This window comes from Narcine bancroftii, chromosome 6 (assembly GCF_036971445.1).
Source record: "Narcine bancroftii isolate sNarBan1 chromosome 6, sNarBan1.hap1, whole genome shotgun sequence".
Classification (NCBI taxonomy): domain Eukaryota; kingdom Metazoa; phylum Chordata; class Chondrichthyes; order Torpediniformes; family Narcinidae; genus Narcine; species Narcine bancroftii.
The window spans coordinates 38,966,288-38,989,863 of NC_091474.1; the positions used below are offsets into that span (position 1 = coordinate 38,966,288).

Genomic DNA, 23,576 nt, shown 5'->3' on the forward strand with positions numbered 1-23,576 from the left:
CTGACTTAAATCTGTTACAAGTAGTATGTGCAGGGATTGGTGTTGGGAGCTTTGTTGTTTGTAATAATAATCTAAATGAATAAGAATATAGGTGATTTGATCAGTAAGTTTGGGGAGGACTTGAACATTGATGGAGTTTGAAATCTGAACTTTGACTTTTTTGGATAAGAAGGTGTAATGGAACATGGATCAGCTGGAAAGTTGGACAGGGCAGTGGCAGATTCACTTTAATTTATTTTGGGAAGTTAAATTCTGATCGAACACACAGAGTAAAAGGCACATTAGGCACATTGATGTACAGAGACACCTGGTGATGACTGTCCATAACTCGCTGAAAGTGGTGACCTAGGTGGATAAGGCAGTGAAGAAGGTATTTGGTATGCTTTTCTTAATCCGATTTAAGAGTTTGGACATCATTTTGAGCTGTAGAAAACAGTGGAATATTATGTACAGTTCTGGTTTCCAGAAAGAAGGATGTGATAGCAGTAGTGAGAGAGTGTACATAAGGGATTCAGAAAGATGTTGATCAGAATGGAGAGTTGAGTTGGAGAGGTTAGGATTATTCACTTTGCAATTTTGTAAGCTGGAGGTAGGGGTGACATTATAGAGGTTTGTAAAATTAAGAAGGGAAAAGAGAGGGTAGATAGCCCAAATATTTGTTCCCAGAGAAAAGGAATCCAGAGCTAGAGAGTATTAATTTGAGAGGGGGTTAATAGAAATCTGTAGAATAAGCTTCTCACACTGAGGATGGTGGTTATCTGGAATGACTCCCACAGGATTTTCATTATTCAAATTGCTTCCTGTATTAATGCAAGGGACATTAATAATGAAGAAACTAGAAAGAATAGGTAAAGAAATTCTCCTCCACGATCTTTCTAAAAATGGAAAGGAAATTGCAGCGGAGAAGTATTCCATGCCTCTTATCCGATGCCAGTGGCTTCTTCCTCAATAGCTGAGGTTTTTTTTTTCTGATAACATAATGAATGCTTGCTGTCCTTTTCCTTCATTGAATATATCTCAAAGTATTTCCTTAAAATGCTTAATTTCAAGTATTCTCATAGGTAAATGGGAACACAATAATGCAGAACTAGACTAACAAGGAACACAGAACCTGAAGAGAAGTGACAGAGAGCAAACGGAAACATAAAGAAAACAAGAGAATGTGATATTATTGTGCACACCTTAGTAGTTGTCTTCTTGGTAGTTAAAGAATTTAGTGTGAAGTTATTTGATGATCCTGTAGAGGCAATTGAATTCTCAGAAGTGAGATTCTTATTTGCAACAATATCTCCATCTGGATTCTTCCATTTGACAAATTCCTGTTGAACATCATCCATTTCATTTATTTCTATACGCAATGATGTTACCTATGGGCAAAATATCAGATGAAATATGTCAAAAAGGTACTAAGTTATAAAACAGGACTCCCAGGGTTATAATCTCAGGATTAGTACCCATAGTTCAGTGCCTGGCAAGAGAGGAGATTGCTGAGGCCTGAATGATTATCTTTATATCCTTAATAGCAACAGGTGAGGTCCTGGAGTACTGGAGAGTAGCTAAATTTGTTCCTTTGATTCAGAATGAAAACATGAATAATCCACAAAATTAGAGGCTGTTGAGCCTCACATCAGTGATAGTGAAGCTATTAGAGAGCATACTTAGGGATAGGATAGAGGGATCCGGAGGCTCAACATAATATACTTGCACATAGAACATTACAACACAGTACAGACCCTTCAGCCCACAATGTTGTGATGACTCATGTAAACCTACTCCATAACAATCTAATCCATTCTTACCTCACACCTATAACCTTCTATTTTTCTTACATCCATTGGCCTATCTAAGAGCCTTTTGAATGTCCCTACAACAGCAATCTGTATTATAGGAATAATACCAGCCTTCACCACCACATAAGAGATTCAGCAGGATGTTAATCAGAATGGAGGGCTGAGTTGGATAGGCTAGGTTTATTCCCATTGCAATTTTGGAGGCTGGGGGCAAGGGTGACATTTTAGGTTTATAAATTTAAGCAGGGTAAAGAGATGGTAGACACCCCAAATTTTTGTTATCAGAGAAAAGGAATCCAGAATTAGAGGGCATAAGATTAATTTGAGAGGGGATTAATTTAAGGTAAATCTGTGGGATAAGATTTTCACAGCGAAGATGGCGGTTATCTGGAATGGCTGCCATAGGAGGTAGTAGAAGCAGATACAATTATTATATTTAAACAGTGTTTGGGCAGATGTTGGGATAGGAAAGATGCAGTAAAAGATGAGTAAATTATCCCCCCAAAAAAATTTACTCAGTTGAAGATGCAGTTCATCAATCTCACAGCTTGCAGGAAGAAGCTATATACCAGACTGGCAGTCCTGATTTTGACACAAATATATATTTATATATATATTTATATATATATTTATATATATATTTATATATATATTTATATATATATTTATATATATATTTATATATATTTTTATATATATATTTATATATATATATATATATTCATATATATATATATATTCATATATATATATATATATATTCATATATATATATATATTCATATATATATATATTCATATATATATATATTCATATATATATATATATATATAAATAAATATATTTATATATATATATATAAATATATATATATGAATATATATATATATGAATATATATATATATGAATATATATATATATTCATATATATATATATATTCATATATATATATATTCATATATATATATATTCATATATATATATATATTCATATATATATATATTCATATATATATATATTCATATATATATATATTCATATATATATATTTATATATATATATATAAATATATTTATTTATATATATATATATTTATATATATATATTTATATATACATATATATTTATATATACACATATATATATATATATTTATATATATATTTATTTATATATATATATATATATATTTATTTTTATATATATATTTATATATATATTTATATAGATATAGAGAGAGAGAGAGATGTGTATATTATATGCTATGTAATATGTGTGCATCATGTTCAGGAGAAACACTGTTTTGTCTGATTGCATATGTAAAGTCAAATGATAATAAACCACCTTTAGTTTCAGTGCCTTCAACCATGTCATTAAATAAATTGTATCTTGGCAAACAATTTTTTATTGTACAATAAATTTAAACAGAGCCCATGATCTGGGACTCAGCAATTAGAGGGAGATTACTGATAGAGATTATTGTTCGGAGCTTTTTTTTTTGTGTTGTCTAAATTTAAACAGCACAGGAACAGGACTCAATTGGCGGCAGATTACTGAGAAGTTGAGCCAGCTCCCAATATAAAGAGAGGCTCAAATGAAATAGACAATCTGGAGTGGTCAGTGAGACTGTGGGGACTTAAGAGGCTTCAGCGAGCTGAGGCTGAGGAAGTGGATCAAGTGCTGGCTATGATAGCAGCTCTATCAGGGAAGAAAAGGTTTCAGTAAGAAAGCAGAGGTAAAAGCAGTTGACAAGAAGTACCTCCAGCTGCAGCTCTTTACAGACTGCAATAGGAACTAATGCTGGAACTCTGGATCATTCAGGAGGCAGAAGTTAACAAGACAGGTGTCACAGAGAAGCAATAACACCCAAGAAGCAGGAAACAGGTAGCTGGATGACATTGGGAAAGAAAAAGGGAATAGGGAGTCAATACAAGATATCCAAGTGGTCATTCCCCTCAACAAGTATTCAGTTTTAGATACTATTGAGGGGAATAACCTACCAGGATAAGCTACAGTGGTCAGGAATATGGACCTTGGCTCAGAAGGGGAGTGGGAAATTCAATTGCCAGGAGTACAGAAAGGAAATTCTGTGGACAAGAATGAGACACCCACATGGTTCTGCCTCCCAGGTGCCAAGGTCAGGGATATCTCAGATCAAATCCATAGTATTCTCAACTGGGAGAGTGAACAGCCAGATGCAGTAGTTGGAACAAATGATGTGTGTAGGAAGGCTAATGAGGTCTTGCAAAGTGAATTCAGGGATTTTGGTGCTAGGTTAAAAATAGGACCTCCAGGGTTGTGATTACTGCCCATTCCATATGCTAGTGAGTCAAGAATTTGGATAATGCAGCTTAATACATGGCTAATGAAATGGTGCAAGTGGGAAGATTTCATATTTTTGGATAAATGGATTCTCTGCCAGGGAAGTTGGGACCTGTAGAGAACAGCTTGCAACTTAACTGGAGGGGGACCAATATTCTTAGGAAGTGGGGTGGGGGGGGGGTAGTTTAAATTAGAGTTGCAGAGGATAGGGACAAGAGTGCCAGAGCCGATAACAGAGTAGTTATTGCAAAAAAATGTTGTTGGGTCTGCAGATAAAGGCAGAAGTAGGAAGGTTGAACATGGTGAGAATAATGCTCTCAGTTGCATCTATTTCAATGCAAGTTGTGAGAATGGCAAATGAGCTTAGTGCATGGATCAACATGTGGATTTATGACAATATGGACATTTAGTGAGTCTTGGTTGCAGGAGGGGCAGGTTCTGCTGTATTATTGTTTTAGACATGATAGAGAGGAATTTATGAAAGGGGGAGGGGTGACATGCTAATCATAGAAAATGTCACTGTAGTTCTTGGACATAACAGACTGGAAGGCAAAATGAGGAAAGAGAAAGGATATTACAGACCACCAATAGACAGTGGGAATTGAAGGAGAAAATTCATAGAGAGATACCAGATAGTTGCAAGGAACACAAGTTGTTAACAGTAGGTAATTTTAGTTTTCCACGTATTGACCAGGAATGCCATAATCAAAAAGGGCTGGATGGGTTAGTTTGTCAAATGTGTTCAGAAAAGTTTCCTTCATCAGGATGTAGCAGTCCCCACTACAAAGATCTAGTGATCATAATGGCATTAGTTTCAAGATAATTATGGAAAGAGAATGGTCTGGTCATTGAGTTGAGATTTCATATTGAAGAATGGCCAATTTTGATGGAATTAAAAAGGATCAGGCATCAGGTTGTTTGCTGCAAGACATGCTTGGAAACTGGGAGATTTTCAAAAGTGAAGGTTTCAAGGTTAAAGATTCCTTCTATTGCCATGTAATAACACATTGTGATAGTACAGATCTATCACCAATGTACATAGTGTATATAGTTACTGTATCTAGACGGTGCTTACAGCGATTGGCTGAGAGCTAAGCCACACCTATTGTTTGGGCCTTAAAGGGTTGTGTCCCTAGCCAGGTCGGATCATTCCGGACTGGTCGGCCACCTGTGAAGAGCTCTGGTCTTTTGCTAATAAAAGCCTTGGTTTGGATCAACAAGTCTTTGGTTCTTTCGACGAGCTCTACAATTTTATTAGCAAAAAGAATTTTTTTTGAAAGGGATGGAGCGTTTAACTCGGCCAGAAAAACTTGATATCGACCCACAGTCAGCTACAGCCTTCAAAGCCTTTAACTTCTGGCTGCTGAACTTTGAAAACTTCCTGAGATTCATTCAGGTAGAGGAGGATAACCAGCGTCTAACAGCATTGCTGTCTATGGTGTCCTTGAGAGTCTACGAGAACATCCAGGATGAGACCACTTACACCGCAGCCATAAAGGTACTGAAAGGACTGTATGATCAACCGGTGAACAGAGTTCATGCCCGGCTCGTGCTTGCGTCGAGGAAGCAACAGCCCGGTGAGTCCAGCAGGGCATATTTACAAGTATTAAAGGCATTGGGCAAGGACTGTAACTGTGTGGACAAAACTGCTGCCGAGATCACAAATGATCTCGTCCGGGATGCCTATGTGGCCGGGCTCCGATCGAACGAAGTGAGGCTGCGCTTGCTCGAACAAGGGGTAGAAAAACTAGAGGACGTGGCCCGGATTGCAATCACAATGGAGGATGCAGCCTTAAAGTCCACCGAGCTCTCTAGGGACTGGACCCCTCGTTCTGATGTGAGTAGAGTGCCCTTCTACCCTACCCCTGACGGCCTGTCGGCTGCTGCTACCCTGCCCCGTGCGAACCCGAAATGTTATTTCTGCGGGAGGGACAAGCACAGCAGATCCCAGTGCCCAGCAAGAAAAGCCAGGTGCCAGAAGTGCCTTAAAAAGGGCCACTTTGCTGCAGTCTGTAGGTCTAAAATGGCCGCCAGCCAACACAGTGCCTCGTGTGAAGCCCAATCGCCGCTTTCCCATTCAAACTCTTCTTCCCCAGAGCTCTCGTCCAATGAAAGCGAGGGCTCCCCTGCACGGCAACGCCTGACGTCACGGAGACGCCGAACCCGGAAGGGGCAACCCACCGTCGCAACCATGGTGATGGCCTGCCTCTCGCCCCCGTGCGGAACACTTGACACTACCGCCGCCGCAGCCACCCCCGCGGCCAACCAGGTGCTCACCCTAGCGTCCATCGCTGACGACCGCCAGGGCCCGACCGCCAATCGCGAGCAACTACAAACCCCACTACTTACCATTCACCCGCCACAACAGCACTTCCGGGAGGTTCTCCAACCTGCTCCTCGAGCGTTGACGACGTCATCCCGTTGCGTGACGTCATCCCATTGCATGACGTCATCGCGCAAAACTCCCCTGTCAACTGCTTCAATAACATTAAACCAGCAATGCTCTCATCCCCTCACCAGAGCAATGGAACTGATTAAAGTGCATGGACACTACACCAATTGCTTATTTGACTCTGGGTCAACTGACAGTTTTATCCAGCCAGATCTGGCCCTCCATTGGGGACTTGACATTATCCCCACTACCCAGAGGATCTCATTAGCGACGAGGTCGCACTCGACTGGGATAAAGGGGTATTGCATCGCCATGCTGGAAGTACAGGGCGTGACGGTCACCCACTTTAAATTATTCGTCCTTCCCCAATTGTGCGCCCCAGTGTTGCTGGGATTAGACTTCCAGTGTCAGTTCCAAACGGTGTCCCTACACTTTGGGGGACCCCACGCCCCCCTCTCGGTCTGCCATCGCCCCACTCCCGAAGCACCCAAGCAACCTGCCCCCGTGCCCCGGGGCCAATCCTGCGGCCTTTCCACACTCAGGATTGCCCCGCCAGCACTCTTCGCAAACCTTACCCCTGGCTGGAAGCCTGTGGCCACCAAAAGTCGGCAATATAGTTACGAAAACAGGCAATTCATTAGGAGTGAGGTGCGTAGATTGCTGGATGAGGGCATCATCGAACCCAGTTCAAGCCCCTGGAGAGCCCAGGTGGTGGTTGTCAAGAATGGGGAAAAACTACGGATGGTGGTCGACTATAGCCAGACCATTAACCGCTTCACACTCCTGGATGCGTACCCCCTGCCACGCATCACGGATGTGGTGAACCAGATCGCCCAGTACCGCATTTTCTCCACTATTGACCTACGTTCGGCCTACCACCAGCTCCCGATCCGCTGCGAGGACCGACCATTCACGGCCTTTGAAGCGAATGGGCGGCTATATCAATTTCTCAGGGTACCATTCGGGGTCACGAATGGTGTCGCGGTCTTCCAGCGGGAAATGGACAGGATGGTGGACCAGAACGGGCTAACCGCTACCTTCCCGTATCTGGACAATATCACCATCTGCGGCCACGACGTGCAGGACCATGACGCCAACCTAGACAAATTTCTTCAAACTGCCCGTCAGCTAAACCTGACTTACAATTTGGACAAGTGTGTTTTCCGGACCACACGACTCGCTATTCTAGGTTGTGTGGTGGAAAACGGGATAGTCATGCCAGATCCTGACCGCATGCGTCCCTTAATGGACTTACCCCCCCCACATACCCAGAAAGCTCTCAAACGCTGCCTGGGCCTTTTCTCGTATTACGCCCAATGGGTTCCAAACTACGCCGACAAGGCACGTCCTCTTATCAAGACCACCTCTTTTCCCCTCTCGACCGAAGCCACAGCGGCTTTCGATCGAATCAAATCTGACATCGCTGCTGCGACGCTGCACGCGATCGATGAGTCTGTCCCGTTTCAAGTCGAGAGCGATGCATCCGACTTCGCCCTGGCAGCCACCTTGAACCAGGCTGGTCGGCCTGTAGCCTTCTTCTCCAGAACCCTCCAGGGTCCAGAGAGTAGACACTCCTCGATCGAGAAGTAGGCCCAGGCCATAGTTGAAGCGGTACGTCGTTGGAGACATTACCTCGCTGGGAGGCGCTTTACACTGTTGACTGATCAACGCGCGGTCTCCTTCATGTTCAGCAACACCCAGCGTGGTAAGATAAAAAACGACAAAATCGCCAGATGGAGAATCGAACTCTCCACCTTTAACTATGACATCCTGTACCGGCCTGGTAAGCTCAACGACCCGCCTGACGCGCTCTCCAGGGGGAAGTGCGCCAGCATACAGATGGACAGACTACGGAAACTCCATGAGGCGCTCTGTCATCCAGGGGTCACTAGGTTTGCTCACTTTGTCAAGGCGCGCAACTTACCCTACACAGTCGAGGAGATCCGCTCCATGACCCGAGCCTGTTCGGTGTGCGCCGAATGCAAGCCCCACTTCTTCCGTCCGGATAACTCCCACGTTATCAAAGCCACCCGCCCCTTCGAGCGTCTTAGCGTAGACTTTAAGGGACCCCTACCGTCGACCAACCGTAATACCTACATCCTTACGGCCATCGACGAATACTCCCGCTTCCCATTCGCTGTGGCCTGCCCAGACACCACTGCCACCTCAGTGATACAGGCCCTTCACAGTATTTTCACCATCTTCGGGTACCCCAATTCCATCCACAGTGATAGGGGGTCCTCATTCATGAGTGCAGAGCTGCAACAGTACCTTCTGGAGTGTGGTATTGCTTCAAGCAGGACCACGAGCTATAACCCACGCGGTAATGGCCAGGTCGAGAGGGAGAATGCCACCATATGGAGAGCGGTTACACTGGCTCTCCGGTCTAAAGGTCTCACCACCTCTCACTGGCAGTAGGTTCTCACTAGTGCCTTACACTCCATCCGCTCCCTCCTATGTACTGCAACAAATGCCACCCCCCACAAAAGGATGTTCCTTTTCCCGAGGAAATCCGAATCGGGAACCACTGTACCGGCATGGCTCACCGTCCCTGGCCCCGTCCTTTTGCGACGCCACGTCCGGCACTCAAAGAACGACCCCTTGGTCGACCGAGTGACTCTACTCCACGCGAACCCACATTACGCATACGTGGAGTTCCCAGACGGGCGGGAGGACACTGTTTCGGTGCGGGACCTAGCTCAGGACGCGGTAGACCCAGCAAACCCCCTAACTCCTTATGCTCCAGGCCCCGTGCCGCAACAGAAGGACCAACAGCACCCCAATGACCCGGGCCACCCTGCCGACAAAACGACTGGGGAATTGAGCGACGGAGCAGTCGCACCCGATGAGCCCGCTGGCGACACCACTCCAGCGACCCCAATCCCGGCACCACGGCGGTCACGCCGGATGGTCAGACCCCCTGACCGCTACAGTCCTTGACCTACCCCTTCCTTTTCATTCTCTCCCTCGTTTTTGTTTTTTTTCCCAGGGTCAATTCTCCAAGAAGGGGTGAATGTGATAGTACAGATCTATCACCAATGTACATAGTGTATATAGTTACTGTATCTAGACTGTGCTTACAGCGATTGGCTGAGAGCTAAGCCACACCTATTGTTTGGGCCTTAAAGGGTTGTGTCCCTAGCCAGGTCGGATCATTCCGGACTGGTCGGCCACCTGTGAAGAGCTCCGGTCTTTTGCTAATAAAAGCCTTGGTTTGGATCATCAAGTCTTTGGTTCTTTCGACGAGCTCTACACACATTAAAAATGTAACATACATGATATACTTTAACTTTTGTCTATTATAAAGCAAACAAAGTTGCCATGGATCCAGCACTCTCAAAGACTCTGCAGGCACACAGAATCCTGTACGATTCATCAACAACCCAAGTTCCAGATCCAAACCTCCAACCAGATCAGGAAGCCTTTAGGTGACCTTCTTGCCCTATGAATCCGGGATCCAAGACCTGGTTTCCATGAGACAGTGTCCCCCAACTGTAAGTCTCCCGCAGCCTGTGTGGGTCCTTCAACTGCTGAGTCTCTCGCAGGTCCACTGCTATGGTCACCATCCTGTAAGGTTGTCTCCCATGCTTCTCCTTCTCAAGGTTGGGAGTTCTTCCATTTCTGGTGCCCTGTGCCAGTCTGCTTTTCCGAGTCTGCAACCCCTTGTGGCTGCTGCTGAGCACAGGCCTCTGCAGTTGCAAGGTTTTACTTACAAACATCATCAGCTTGTTTAACAGGCCGTTTAACACCTTACAGACCTGCTGCAATTCAGACAGGACAATTGAATCTTTTGGACCAGCACTGTATCTCTGCTTTCACAGTTCTGTATCAGCATCAGCACTGCTGTTACAGCAGCTCCGCCATTTTTAATTTATTTTCATGTTCTTGTCAGAATTAAAGGCAAGAAAGGTGTAAGGAATCTTAGTTTTTAAAGAGATATTGAAGCCCTGATTAAGAAGGAGGTGCATAGCAGCAGGGAACAACGCGGTACTTGAGGAGTACTAGAAATAGAAGAAAACAAAAAATCAGGAGGGCTTAAAAAAAAGTGTCCTCTTGAAGAAAAGAGTGGTCATCTACATATGGAACCAAGAGATGTAGGAGAACTTAAATTTTTTTTAACATCTGTGTTTACTCACGAGACGGATACTGAGTCTATAGAAGTAAATAGGAAAAGCAGCAGTGAGATCATGGACCCTATACAGATTACAGAAGAGGCAAGTCTTGTTATCTTAAGCAATTAAGGATGGGTACATCCCAGGTCCTGTCCAGATATTCCCTCAGATTCTGATGGAGGCTTGTGCAGAAATTGTAGGGGCTCAAGGACTTGTGTTTAAAACATGCAGTCACAGGTGGGGGATTGCTAATGTTCTGTTGTTTAAGAAAGGCTCTAAGAATAATACAAGAAAATTATAGGCCAATGGTGGTGGGTAAGTTGTTGCAAGGTATCCCAAGACACTGGATATAAAAGTACTTGGATAGGCAGGGACTGATTAAAGATAGTCAATATGGCTTTGTGTGTGGTTAATGTATCTTAGTTTTTTGAGGTTACCAGGAAAATTAATGAAGCAAAGGCAGTAGCTGTTTTATCTATGGACTTTAGTAAGGCCTTTGACAAGATCCTACGTGGAAGGTTGTTCAAGAAGGTTCAGTCATTTGGCATCCAGGCTGAATGAGAAAACTGGTTAAGACATTGGCTTTGTGGGAGAAGCTAGTCAGAGAGGATTGACTGAAGGCCTGTGTCTAGTATGTGCTTCAGGGATCGGTGCTGAATCCATTATTTGCCATCTGGATGATAATGTGGTAAATTGGATCAGCACATTTGCAGATGACAATAAGATTGAAGGTGCTGTGGACAGCAAGGAATCTCTCAAACCTTTAGCGGGATCTGAACAAGCTGGAAAAATGGGCTGCAAAATGGAAGATGTAATTTAATGCAGGTAAGAGAAGTGTAAACAGGAAATTGTGGAATGCGGCAGAACAGATGGGTCTGGTAGCACAGATACACAATTGCTTGAAAATTCCACAGATGAATAGGGTCATAAAGAGAACTTTTGCCCATTGGCAATGTCGAAATATTGAGTACAGGAGTTGGGATGTTATGGTGAAGTTGTAGAAAACATTAGGGAGGCCAAATTTGAAGTATTGTGTGCAGTTTTGATCACATATCTACAGAAAATATTTCAATAAGAATGAAAGACTGTAGAGAAAATTTACAAGGATGTTTCTGGGACTTTAAGAGCTGAGTTACAGGGAAAAGTTGAACTGGTTAAGACTTTATCCCCTAGAGTTTTGTAGAATGATGTGAGATTTGATAGATGTATCCAAAATTAAGAGGATGAGACAAGAACTGGAGATCATGGGTTAAGAATGAAAGGTGATTTATTTTTACTCAGAGTGGTGAGACCGTGGAACAAGCTGGTAGAGGAGGTGGTGGATATAGGATCAATTTTGACATTTAAGAGAAGATTAGATAGTTGCTTGGATGGGAGGGACACAGTTCTGAGTGCAGGTTCATGGGACTAGACATGGACTGAAATCCTGCTTTTATGCTGTAGTCTTTTATGGTTCCAATCATTTTTAACACAGGGTCTCATTCTGAGCGGGTGGAAGTTGATGCAAGATTTTGATTTTTGAAATAAATAAAACAATATTCATTATTCTTTTATAAAACTACAATTTCACAATTGACACCCATCCCTCTAAGTGTGTCATAAATTTGACTCTTGTGAAAGTAAAGATATGTATCATATATCCCATATTAAAACTACAATATTAAAAATAAAACATTTTCTTACCTGAGAAATTGGGCTTACAGCAGGAGAAAAATCACAGGAAAAAGTTGGCTTTGCAGTTGAATAATATGGTGATGATAGTGGGGTTTCTGTTTTCAGAATGCCTTTTGCAGATTTGTAAGGTTTTGTAAATTTCATTGAAAGATTGGGAGACTGTAATGATTCCAGTGAAGACTCACGCTGAATGGATGGTTCAGATTCAGGTGGAGATGAAGATCTACTGGTAGATAAAGTTACCGGCTTGCACATCCTTTCATCTAATATTCAAGCAAAAATACAATTGATTCATAATTATATGAAATGAAAAGCAGAAATTGAGTATAGGCTTCTAAACAGACAATTCATTACCTTTCAAATTTTGACTTTAATTCAACATTGGAGCTTCAAATAAATAAAAAGCAGTTACATTAATATCCAGATATATTTTGTTCCTATAGGTAAGTTTTATGTAATTTATTAAGACAATGAAGGAGCATTACAATGCTTAATAGAAAGTGTTGCTCAAAAGAATGTTCAGGCAATTTTCTTGTAGACACAAACTACCTGTCTTATGGAGACATAAGCGACTGCAGACACTGGAATCTGGAGCAAGATACAAACTATAGGAAGAACTCAGTAAGATAGGTAGTAATCATGGTGGAGAATGGCATTAAAGCCATTAAATACTTTACTGAGATTGAACAGAACTCCGGAAGGAACTTGTGTTGAATCACATTAATTGAAAGATTCAATGCTTATTTTCATTCAATATAGCACTCAGACTTCATATGTCCAGCCCTAGCAATTAGATTGACAGTTATTTCTCAGAATTTTGAAAACTGAGCATCATTATTAGATTCCAGTCTTCCCAACATGTTAGTGATAATTCCTATAATAACATTTCTACTGATGGATTAATACTGGCAGATCACGAATGATCTTCCATGAGATGTCAATATTAAAAATGTACAACCACCAATGCCTCAGAACTTACTTGCATTAGTCTTTTTCTTTCAGCTAAATGCACTTGAAAATAAGATATTCCAAAAGTGAACCATTTCCAAGTTATTTTGTATGCATGAAACTTCATGCTGTGAGTAACACTGCTCCAATAATCACTATGTAATAAACAGATAGGGTGATGCAATTCCCTGTGAAATACTCCTTTGAAAGATTCCAGGAAAGTTGAGCAATGTGATTGTGGCAGCACCTGTGGCTGGGCATTCCTGGGATAACCTCCATTCCACCGTTCTAGAAGGCCTGTAGGGTCACTGAAATAATCAATTAAATCTAGCCCAATTTTAACGATACTATCTCAATACCCATTACTGCACCTCCTCTGACTCTGAACCTCTCCATCACTACCAGTTAGTTTTCAGGTCTTTAATTCATTCTCCCCCCCCCCACCAATCACAGAACAGTGCCAGTATGATTCTTCTCAGACACACACCGATACCAAAATATTGATTTCCCTTCTCCCATTTTAAACTTCATCACTAAGGATCTCATCAATTGCACACCTCACTCTTTGCACTCAAGAATCCTGTCAAGTCCTTCATGCCTCATATTCTTACTCTTCCAATCTCCCCACCCACTTACCTCAGATTTATGTCATGCCTATAGCCAAACTGAATTTTCATGTGACAAGACCAAGATAGTTGTCCCACCAGTTACTACCCTCTATAACTTTCCAGCATATCCTTCAGTGTGCACTGGAATTTCCAGGCATAGCTGTTTTAAGCTTTGGAGTTAAGGTATTAAAGACCATAAGATATGGGAGCAGAAGTAGGCCAATTCTATCACTCAGCCCCACTTCCCTGCCCTCTCCCCATAACCTTTGATACCCTGACTCTTCAGATACCCATCAATCTCTGCCTTAAGTACATCCAGTGACTTGGTCTCCACAAGTAGTTGTGGAAGTACATTCCAAAGGTTCACCACTCTGTTTTAAATGGGTGCTCTTCAATCCTGAAGTTGTGCCTCTTGCCCTTGACTCCTTTGCTAAAGTAAACAGCTTTGCTACATCATCTGTATCCAGGCCTTTTAACATTAAAAATACTTTTAAAAGGACCCCACTCATACTTCTGAACTCTGAGTACAGATCAAGGGCTGTCAAATGTTCCTCATATGATAATCCTTTCATTCCAGAAATCATTCTTGTGAATATTCTCCAACACCAGCACATCCTTTCTTGAATAAGGAGCCCAAAACTGTACCCCGTACTCCAAGTGTGGCCTCACTGATGCCTTGTACAGCCTCAACATCACATCCCTGCTCTTATATTTCTCTAGATGTGAATGCCAACATTGCATTCACCTTCTTTACCACCAATTCAACCTGGAGGTTAACCTTTAGGGTATCCTGCATGAGGACTCCCAAGTCCCTTTTGAATTTTCTCCCATCCTTTTATTCCTTCTACCAAATTGAATGACCAGACACTTTCCAACATTGTACAGCATTCAATGTCCCATTCTCCTAACCTATCTGTCTCTCTGTTTCTTCCTGATTACTTGGCCCTCCACCTATCATTGAACCATCTGCAAACTTAGACACAAAGCCATTTATTCTGCAATCCAAATCATTAACAATCAACGTAAAGAAGAAGCAGCCCCAACACTAACCCTAACCAGTAGCCAACCTTTTATTCCCACTCTTGTTTCCTGCTGATCAGGAAATGCTCTATCCATGCTCATATCTTTCCTGTAATTCCATGAGCTCTCATCTCATTAGGCAGACTCATGTGCAGCACCTTGTCAAAGTTTTAAAAAAAAAATCAAAATATACAATTCTTTTGTCTAGCTAGCTTGTGGTTTTCTCAAACAAAATTGCAGTAGATTTGTCAGGCAAGTTTTTCCCTTCAGGAAACCATGCTGACTTTGCCCTATCTTGACATGCACCTCCAAGTACTCTGTAACCTCATCCTTGACAATAGGCTCCAACAACTTCCCAACCACTGATGTTAAGGTAGCAGGTCTATAATTTCCTTTTTTGCTGTGACCTCCCTTTTTAAATAGTGGAGTGACCTTTGCAATTTTACAGTCCTTCAGAATCATGCCAGTATCTGTTGATTCTTGGAAGATCATTAATGGTACTAGTGCCTCCTCAATCTCTATTATAGCTACTTCTTTCAGAACCTGAGGGTGCATTCTATCTGGTCCAGGAAACTTAACTAACCTTAGACCATTCATTTTCCCAAACACCTTCTCTCTTTGGTAATCCTGACTGCACTCGCCTTTATCCCTGATACCATTGAAAATCAGGTATACTGCCAATGTCTTCCACATTGAAGACATGCAAAATGCTCTTTCAGTTGCTCTGCCATCTCCTTGTCTCCCATACAAATTCTCCAGTGCCATTTTCTGTCAGTCCTTCTGTATATCTGCACTTGCCTCTTTTTTACTCTAATATATTTTAAAACCATTTGTATCTTTTTGATATTATTTGTTAGTTTCCTTTCAAAGTTAATCTTTTCCTTTCTAATGACCTTAGTTGCCTTCTGTAAGCTTTTAAAAACTTTCCAGTCCTCCATCTTCCCACTAATTTTTGCTCCTTGTCTGCTCTTTCTTTTGCTTTTACTTTGGTTTAAAATTCTCTTGTCAGCCACAATTGTGTCCTTTTTGCATTCAATTTTTTTTTAAAATATACCAGTCTGCATCTTCTTTATTTCTTGCAGAAACTCCAGCCATTGCTGCTCTGCCTTCCTCCCTGCCTTTCCAATCAACTTCTACCAGTTCCTCTCTCACAGTTCTGTAGTTTCCTTTATTCCACTGGTATACTTGTGCATCTGAATTTACCCTCTCAAACAGTGGGGCAAATTTTATCATATAATGACCACAGCCTCCTAAGGGTTCCCTTACCTTCAGCTACCTTTTTAACTCTGGTTCATTATACAGCTAAAGAAAATATACAATTTGTAGGACTTCTATTTAAATTAAGGCTAAAACAGCTGATACTGGAAATCTGTAATTAAAAAAAATGTTGTGACCACAAAGCAAGTTAAACACCATCTACAAAGGAAAAACAATAAAGTTAATGTTTCTAATTTATGATAACCTTTCATCAGAACTGGCTAGTTCTGATATGAACTGGAAAAGCTGATTATTTGAAATTAATGAATTCACTGTTAAATGCTAAGAACTCTCAAATGCCTAATTCAAAAAGTGACATGCAGTTCTTCAAATGTACATTGAGGGGAACAGATTATAAATTCAAAATCAAAGATAAATTAATTCCTGTCACCAAAATAACTTCATAGAATGTTTGGAAATTATGAATTAATCTGTGTACCAGTCTAGAAAAATTTTGCCCTGAGATCTGACTTGGTATTTTTTCAGATAGACATGTCCATCCTCTAACTCTTACATCTCATCTTCTCAACTGATGTATTTTCATCTGATGGTAATGTTGAAACATCTGATATTTCTTTGTGTTGCGTATAATGAGCTGGCATGGTTTCTTTCTCCTTGTAGTCCTTACAAATCTTCTTAGCAGGCACTGGCTGAAACAAAGGAAAACTATTCAGAACAAAGTATTTTTTTTTTTTACTGTGGATTGCAGTTAAATCAAAGAGCAAACAAGATTCTCTCTCTTAGAATCTCTGACCCTTTAAAGTTTTGTACATATGACCAAACAAAAGCAAATTTATTGAATATTACAACTCAGGAAGAGGCAATGGGCCATTGTGTCTAAGGTCTATCTCTTTGAAGAACTGTACTCCAATTTGTTTCTTCCTAGTTATTTATGAATTCCCTTATGAAAAATATTATTATAAATACTACAACACTACTGCATTTAAGATTAGAGTCTATGTAAATATAGCTCCTTTTCCACTGGCATCCCAGTTAATTGGCAGTGCAGTGTCCCAGGATAGGAAGCTCTTTGTGCCATTTCCACTGTGTCACCCTTAACTGGGACACAAATTGCTTTTCCGCTAAACATACTCATCCCAGGGTTCGGAAACAGTGATCTTTCGCTGTCCCTTTTCCACTGGTTTTATCAGCACACCAGTCAGCAAACACCGGCGATATGAATAAGGGTAGAGACGTCATTTGACACTGGCATTCAGACAATGTTCCTTTTTCATTTGACCTGGTCCCAGCAAATTCCTGGGACAGGGTACCAGTGGAAAAGGGGCTTATGTTGCTCCTCATCTCACTTTTGAATCTTCAGCTCGTGATGTAAATTTATGCTAATAGAAAGTTTCTCCTTAATTTCATATTTAAACAGAAACATAATTTTGATATCTAATAAAATTGCTCTCTGGGTCATGGCAGTCTCTCCTGACACTGCACAATTTTATAATCCCTGATAATTTTCAAGTATACCTTTTCAATATCAACTCGACATTCTCAACATCCTTCAACATTTTGGATCAAAGATACTTTTGCTGAAGTGCACATGCCATTATTTTTAGAGAAGGTGATGAGTGTATGGAATAGAGGAGGTGGTTGAGGCAGAAAAATATGGGAGGGTACATGGACAGGATAGGTTTAGAGAGATATGCATCAAACACAGGCAGATGGGAGTGGTATGTATGGGACATTGTGGTCAGTGTGGGTAAGTTGAACCAAAGGGTCTGTTTCTACAATTTATGAATCTATTGAAACGGAATGAATCAGAATCTCTTGAGTTGACATCTCTACCTGATAATGGCACTCTACACCTATAAGAAGCCTGTCAGAAACACAAACCCAATGAATTCTAATCACAGCTGAACTTGACATAAAACTGGTTCTTGAGGCAAACATTGGCAGATGCTGGAATCTTGAGTGGACGAAAAGAAACTGGAGGGACTCAGTAGTCAAGCAGCATCCACAGAGAAAAACAATCAGTCAATATTTGGGGTAAGGGTTCCTTAACAAGTCTAATGCAGTAAGGAGAATTGGGAGAGTGGTTGCTGAAGAGCCAAGAAAATGATAGGTTACTGAACAGAAGAGGTTGAGAAAGATGGAAGATAGGAAGAAAGAGACCTTTGGTCAGTGGAAGGGTCTGGGGGGTTGTGGTGGGAAGATGAGAGAGAAAGTGATATGCTGTTCAAGCTTACATTTGGATTTGCTTCACTGTAATAATGAAGAAGGTAAAGTTATGAGATCCTGTCTGCAGAAGAATGATGAGGAGATTAAAATGGGTGGTAACCAGGAGTTCCAGCTTGGTCCAAAAGACAGAGACCATGTGAAACTCTGCCTCCATGGACAATTTGTTTATGACTCTAGAAGGAGGTCAGGGGGTAGATGTAGGGTCAAGGTTGCACAGGAATTGCTTAAGGGGATGAAAGGATGGATGGAAAGTGGAGTGGACCAGGGAATCAGAAAGAATGCTGTGAAAATCAGAAATGGGTACTGAGAAGAAAATATGGGATCTCATTGAAGTTAGCAGAATGTCAGATGTGGAAGCTGGTGGGGTGAAAAGTGAAGACCAAGGGGGATCTATTCTTGCTCTGTGGGGGGGGGGGGGGGGGGAAGGCAGAGCAAACTGCAGGAAATGGAAATGTGGGTAAGGGCTTTATCAATTATAGCAGGGGGGGTGAAGGGGAACATATGTTTCTTTAACATAAAAAGACATTTTGGATGTCTTGAAGTGGAAGGCCTCAATCTAGGAACAGATGCAGCAGAGGAATTGTGAGAAAAGGATAACCTACTAGAGACAGGGTTAGAAGAGGGGTAGTCCAGGTAGCTCTGGGACTCAGTGCATTTATAATAGATGTCCATGGATAATCTATCTCATGAGATGGAAACAGAGAGGTCTAGAAAGGAGAGAGAGAGACAGAGGAACAGTCCAACTAAATTTAACAAGTAGATATAGCAAGGTTGTTTCCCACGGTAAGGGAGTCTAAGACAAGAGGGCACAACTTCAGGATAAAAGGGCATGAATTTAAAAGAAAGATGTAGCAAAATTTCTTTAGCCAGAGGATCGTGAACTTTTGCAACAGGCAGCTGTAGAAGTGAGGTTGTTGGGTGGTTTTAAGGCAGAGATTGACAGATATATTAGTCAGAGCATTAAAGGTTATGGGGAGAAGGTGCTGAGTGGGAGAATGGATCAGCTCATCATAAAATGGTGGAGTAGAGTCAATGGGCTGATTGGTCTACTTCTGCTACTATATGTTATGATCTTGTGAACAATGTGGGAAAAGTTCATGTTCAAGGTTCAATTTATTGTCATGCATTAAAAAGTGCAATATTATTGCAATTTGTTTTTGACTGCCTTATGGCAGATGTAATGATAGTGATCATGTTTGCATGGTGACTAACAAGGTTTTAAGGATATTGATTATACTTGGCTACCAGCAGGGGACTCACACAGAAAAGGAGACTGCTGTATGAGAGAACTGTAATGGAGGCTTGCAGCCTCATGGCATGCCTCATGGGCTATTTACAACAACTTTAAAGTAAAGAACCTTTTCCTTCATCCATGTGTTGTCTATCAACTCACACATATGAATACAAGATGAAACATGGTGTCAGAAGTGGGATGAAGGAAATTAAAAGGAAATACTTTAAAAGAAAAAATCTAAAGTCAGCAACTGATCAGTGAAGAGAAGCTAACAAAGTGAAAAATGAAAGGATTACACCCATCATCTGACAGATAATGAGGCTGAAAATTGGAACAGATTCAAACAACATTTTGGATTGTATTTAGTGGCAGTCGGAGCTGACGGGAAAAGTGATAAAGTGAAAGCCTCAGTTTTCTTACATGTTGTGGGTGATGAAGCCCTGGAAGTGTTTAATAACTTCACATTTGCTGCTGAAGGAGACAAAATTGGAAAAAATTGAACAGTTTGAGGCATACTGCATACCTAAACATAACGTGACATTTGAGAGGCACAGAGTTTTCATATGTGTACAGAAAATGGAAGAAAGTATTGATCAGTATGTAACTGAATTGGATACTGAAGCACAAACTAATGTAATATCAGAGACTGATTTTTAAGAAGATTAGACCTAGACCAAAGATGTATGGAACAGAAGTGAAGGTGACAGGATATTCAGGTACCAATATACCAGTGCAAGAAGAATGCATGGTCAAAGTGAAACAAAAGGACAAAGAGCATATGCTAGCATTCATCGTGGTACCAAAGGATGTACAGACCTTACTAGGTTTAACTGCCTGTGTGAAACTGAACCTGGTAAAAAGAGTCCTCATTGTGGAAAGCGAAGGAGAGACAGTCTATGATGAACTCATGAAAGAGTGCAATGACCTATTTCAGGATCTAAGTTGCCTTCCAGGAAAACACACGATCAGAGTGGATAAATGTGTGCCACCGATAATACATCCATGCAGGAAAGTTCCATTTGTTCTTATAAAGCAACTCAAGGCAGAATTGGACAGGATGGTAAGCCTGAACATGATTCATAAGATAGATAAGCCAACAGAGAGGGTGAGTTCACTCATCGTTGTGGACAAAAAGAATGGAAAGCTTAGAATTTGTCTGGATCCAAGAGATCTAAACACAGCAATAATGAGAGAACACTTTAAGCTTCCGACATGTGAAGAAATCATATAACAGTTTGCAAATGCAACTTAGATACATCATCAGGACTTTGACAGTTGAAATTGGATGAAGCAAGTTCAAGACTGTGCATATTCAATAGTTCATTTGGCAGATACAGATTCCTAGGGTTACCATTCGGAATTGCCTCAGCTCCTGAAGTGTATCTCAAAACTATCCATATGGTCTAGGAGCACCTGGACAGAGTTGATACCTCAATGGATGACATCACAGTATGGGGAACTACAAGAAGGGAGCTTGATGAGAGACTAAAGAAAGCAAATCTGAAGCTGAATAGAGAGAAATGCCAACTTGTGGTGACAGAACTAACATTTGTAGGAGATATTACTGGCAGTGAGGGCATCAGACCAGATCCCAGAAAGGTGTCCCATTGGGAACATGCCAAGGCCACAATGCAACATGTGTGTACAAAGGTTCAATGGAATGGTCAACTATATGGGTAAATTCATATCCAACCTCTCAGAAAAGATGGCTCCATTGAGAAGACGAACAAAACATTGAATGGAAGTGGAATCATGAGCACGAAAAGTCATGGAGGGAACTAAAGAAACTGCTCACAGGGGAACCAGTTCTATGACCCAGCAAGACCCAGTAAGATATCATTAAATGCATCTCAGTGTGCTCGGTGCAGTTCTTCTGTAAAAATATGACTGGCAATCCATTGAGTATGCATCATACATTCAAATTGAAAAGAAGCTGTTCAGCATTACATAAGCCTGTGAAAGATTTCATTAGTTTGTGACAGGACAAGCAATAAGTGTAGAGACTGACCATAAGCCCTTGATTACATTGTCCAAAAGCCATTATATGACTGTCCACTTAGAATACAAAGAATGATGATTAGGCTGCAACACTATACACTGAATGTGGCATACACTCTAGATAAGCTAATATACACAGTAGACACATTGTCTAGAGCTGTTGACACGAGAAAGCCCGTAAACACCAAAATGGATGAAGATGTGAACGTCTTCATGGACATGATCACTGCCCATATCAGATGCAAAAATGGAGCTCATAAGGTCAGAGACAAGCAAAGATGAAACACTGAGACAACTGAGAAAAAACATCTTGAATGGATGGTCTAACATGAAGCAGAACTGCTCACCTGATGTTGCAGAGTATTGGAACTGCAAGGTGGAAGTACCAGAGGTTGAAGACATCATCTACAAAGGAAGTAAAATCCTTATCCCAAAGAGTCTGAGAAAAGAGATGCTAAAAAAGATCCATGGAGGACATCTTGGAATCAAAAACCATAAAAAGCATGAGTGATGATGTACTGGCCAAGAATCAACAATGATATAACAAATGAAGTGTCAAACTGTACAATATGCCAGAAATATCAAGCAAGCAAGTCTGCAGAACCACTAAAGCCACACCCAGCACCATAAAGACCTTACCAGAAGTTAGGCACTGACCTAATCATATGTCAAGGGAAGGACTATCTTGTAGTCACAGACTATTACTCCCTGTATCTGAACACCACCACTCCAGATGCTGTAATAACAGGTACGAAAACCATATTCTCCATACATGGCAAGCGAGATCTTCACAGACAATGGACTCCAGATTTTCAATTCAAAGTTCCGACAGTTTGACAAAGAGTGGGTCTTTGTACACACCACATCAAGTCCTCATTTTCCACAGTCCAATGGTCTAGTGGAAAAATTGTGAAAAGACTGATGTACAAGGCAAAAGACAGTGGAACAGACTTCTACCAGAGCATGCTAGTATACTGCACAACGCTGCTCAAGTGTGGTATGTCACCAGCAGAACTCCTTATGGGATGTCGGCTAAGACCAAACCAACTCATTCAGGAGAACTTCCTAAAAACAAAGGAGGGGGAGAAAGTGAGGAAATTCAAAGAACAACAGAAATAAAATCAGAAGTATTACTTTGACAGTGGACAAAAAACCTACCAGCACTCTACACTGGTGACCAAGCAAGATTAAAAGACAAAACCAACTTATGGGCTCAGAAGCGAACAGTCCTTAGTCGAAGTCCATCCAAGATCATACACCATTCAGACAGATGAAGGTGCTGTTCTGCGAAGAAATCGAGATCTTCAAGTGGGACCAGCCACAGTAGATGGAAAGACAGACATTGTTGAACAACCTGAATACACAGCTGAGAAGACATTGTCTGAGGCAACAACTCTGATTCAATGACCATCAATAAGGAGATCGTCAAGACACGTGAATCCTCCTAAGAGACTCAGAGAGCAAATTTAAAGACTTATTATAGAATGAAGTAGTGCTATCTTATTCGCTCTTCAAGTTTTAGTAAACATGAACACACAAAACAAGTTTTAAAAATGTTAACAATGTTGATAATAATGAAAATATAAGTTCCTGGTGTTAAAGTTAAAATTGCAGAATTATACAAAGAAAACATGTTAGTTAAGAGTAAGCTACTTTTGTTTTAATAAAGGGAGATGTAATGATAGTGATTATGTTTGCATGGCCACTAGCAAGGTCTTAAGGATATAGTTCCTGTTTGATTATATTTGGCTGCTAGCAGGGGGCTCACACAGAAGAGGAGACTGCTGTATGAGAGATCTGTAATGAAGGCTTACAGTTTCATGGCATTCCTCATGGGCTGTTTACAACAACTTTAAAGTAAAGAACATTCTCCTTCATCCATTTGTTGTCTAAAAACTCCAACATATGAATACAAGATGAAACAGCAGACAGATTAGCTATTGGTAGAAATTGCCTATAGTGCTTCTGACAGTCAGATAAAGAAAAGCAAAAGTCCTCAAGTGTCTGTGGATTCACCTCCAGTGCTATG

The 23,576-nt window shown here is 41.2% G+C and overlaps 1 protein-coding gene across 8 annotated transcripts in view; it reads right to left on the reverse strand.

Annotated features, from left to right (window-relative positions):
- Window positions 1-23,576, reverse strand: part of sycp2 (synaptonemal complex protein 2) — a 328,877-nt gene that overhangs the window by 58,682 nt on the left and 246,619 nt on the right. For 7 of the 8 annotated variants that reach the window (XM_069884683.1, XM_069884685.1, XM_069884688.1 and 4 more), the window contains 3 exons: window positions 16,643-16,778; window positions 12,305-12,558; window positions 1,182-1,367 (listed from right to left, as the gene is read on the reverse strand). In XM_069884683.1, coding sequence (XP_069740784.1) covers window positions 1,182-1,367; window positions 12,305-12,558; window positions 16,643-16,778 — 576 coding nt within the window. The remainder of the gene's footprint in view (window positions 1-1,181; window positions 1,368-12,304; window positions 12,559-16,642; window positions 16,779-23,576) is intronic. The other variant, XM_069884690.1, reaches the window with a different exon arrangement.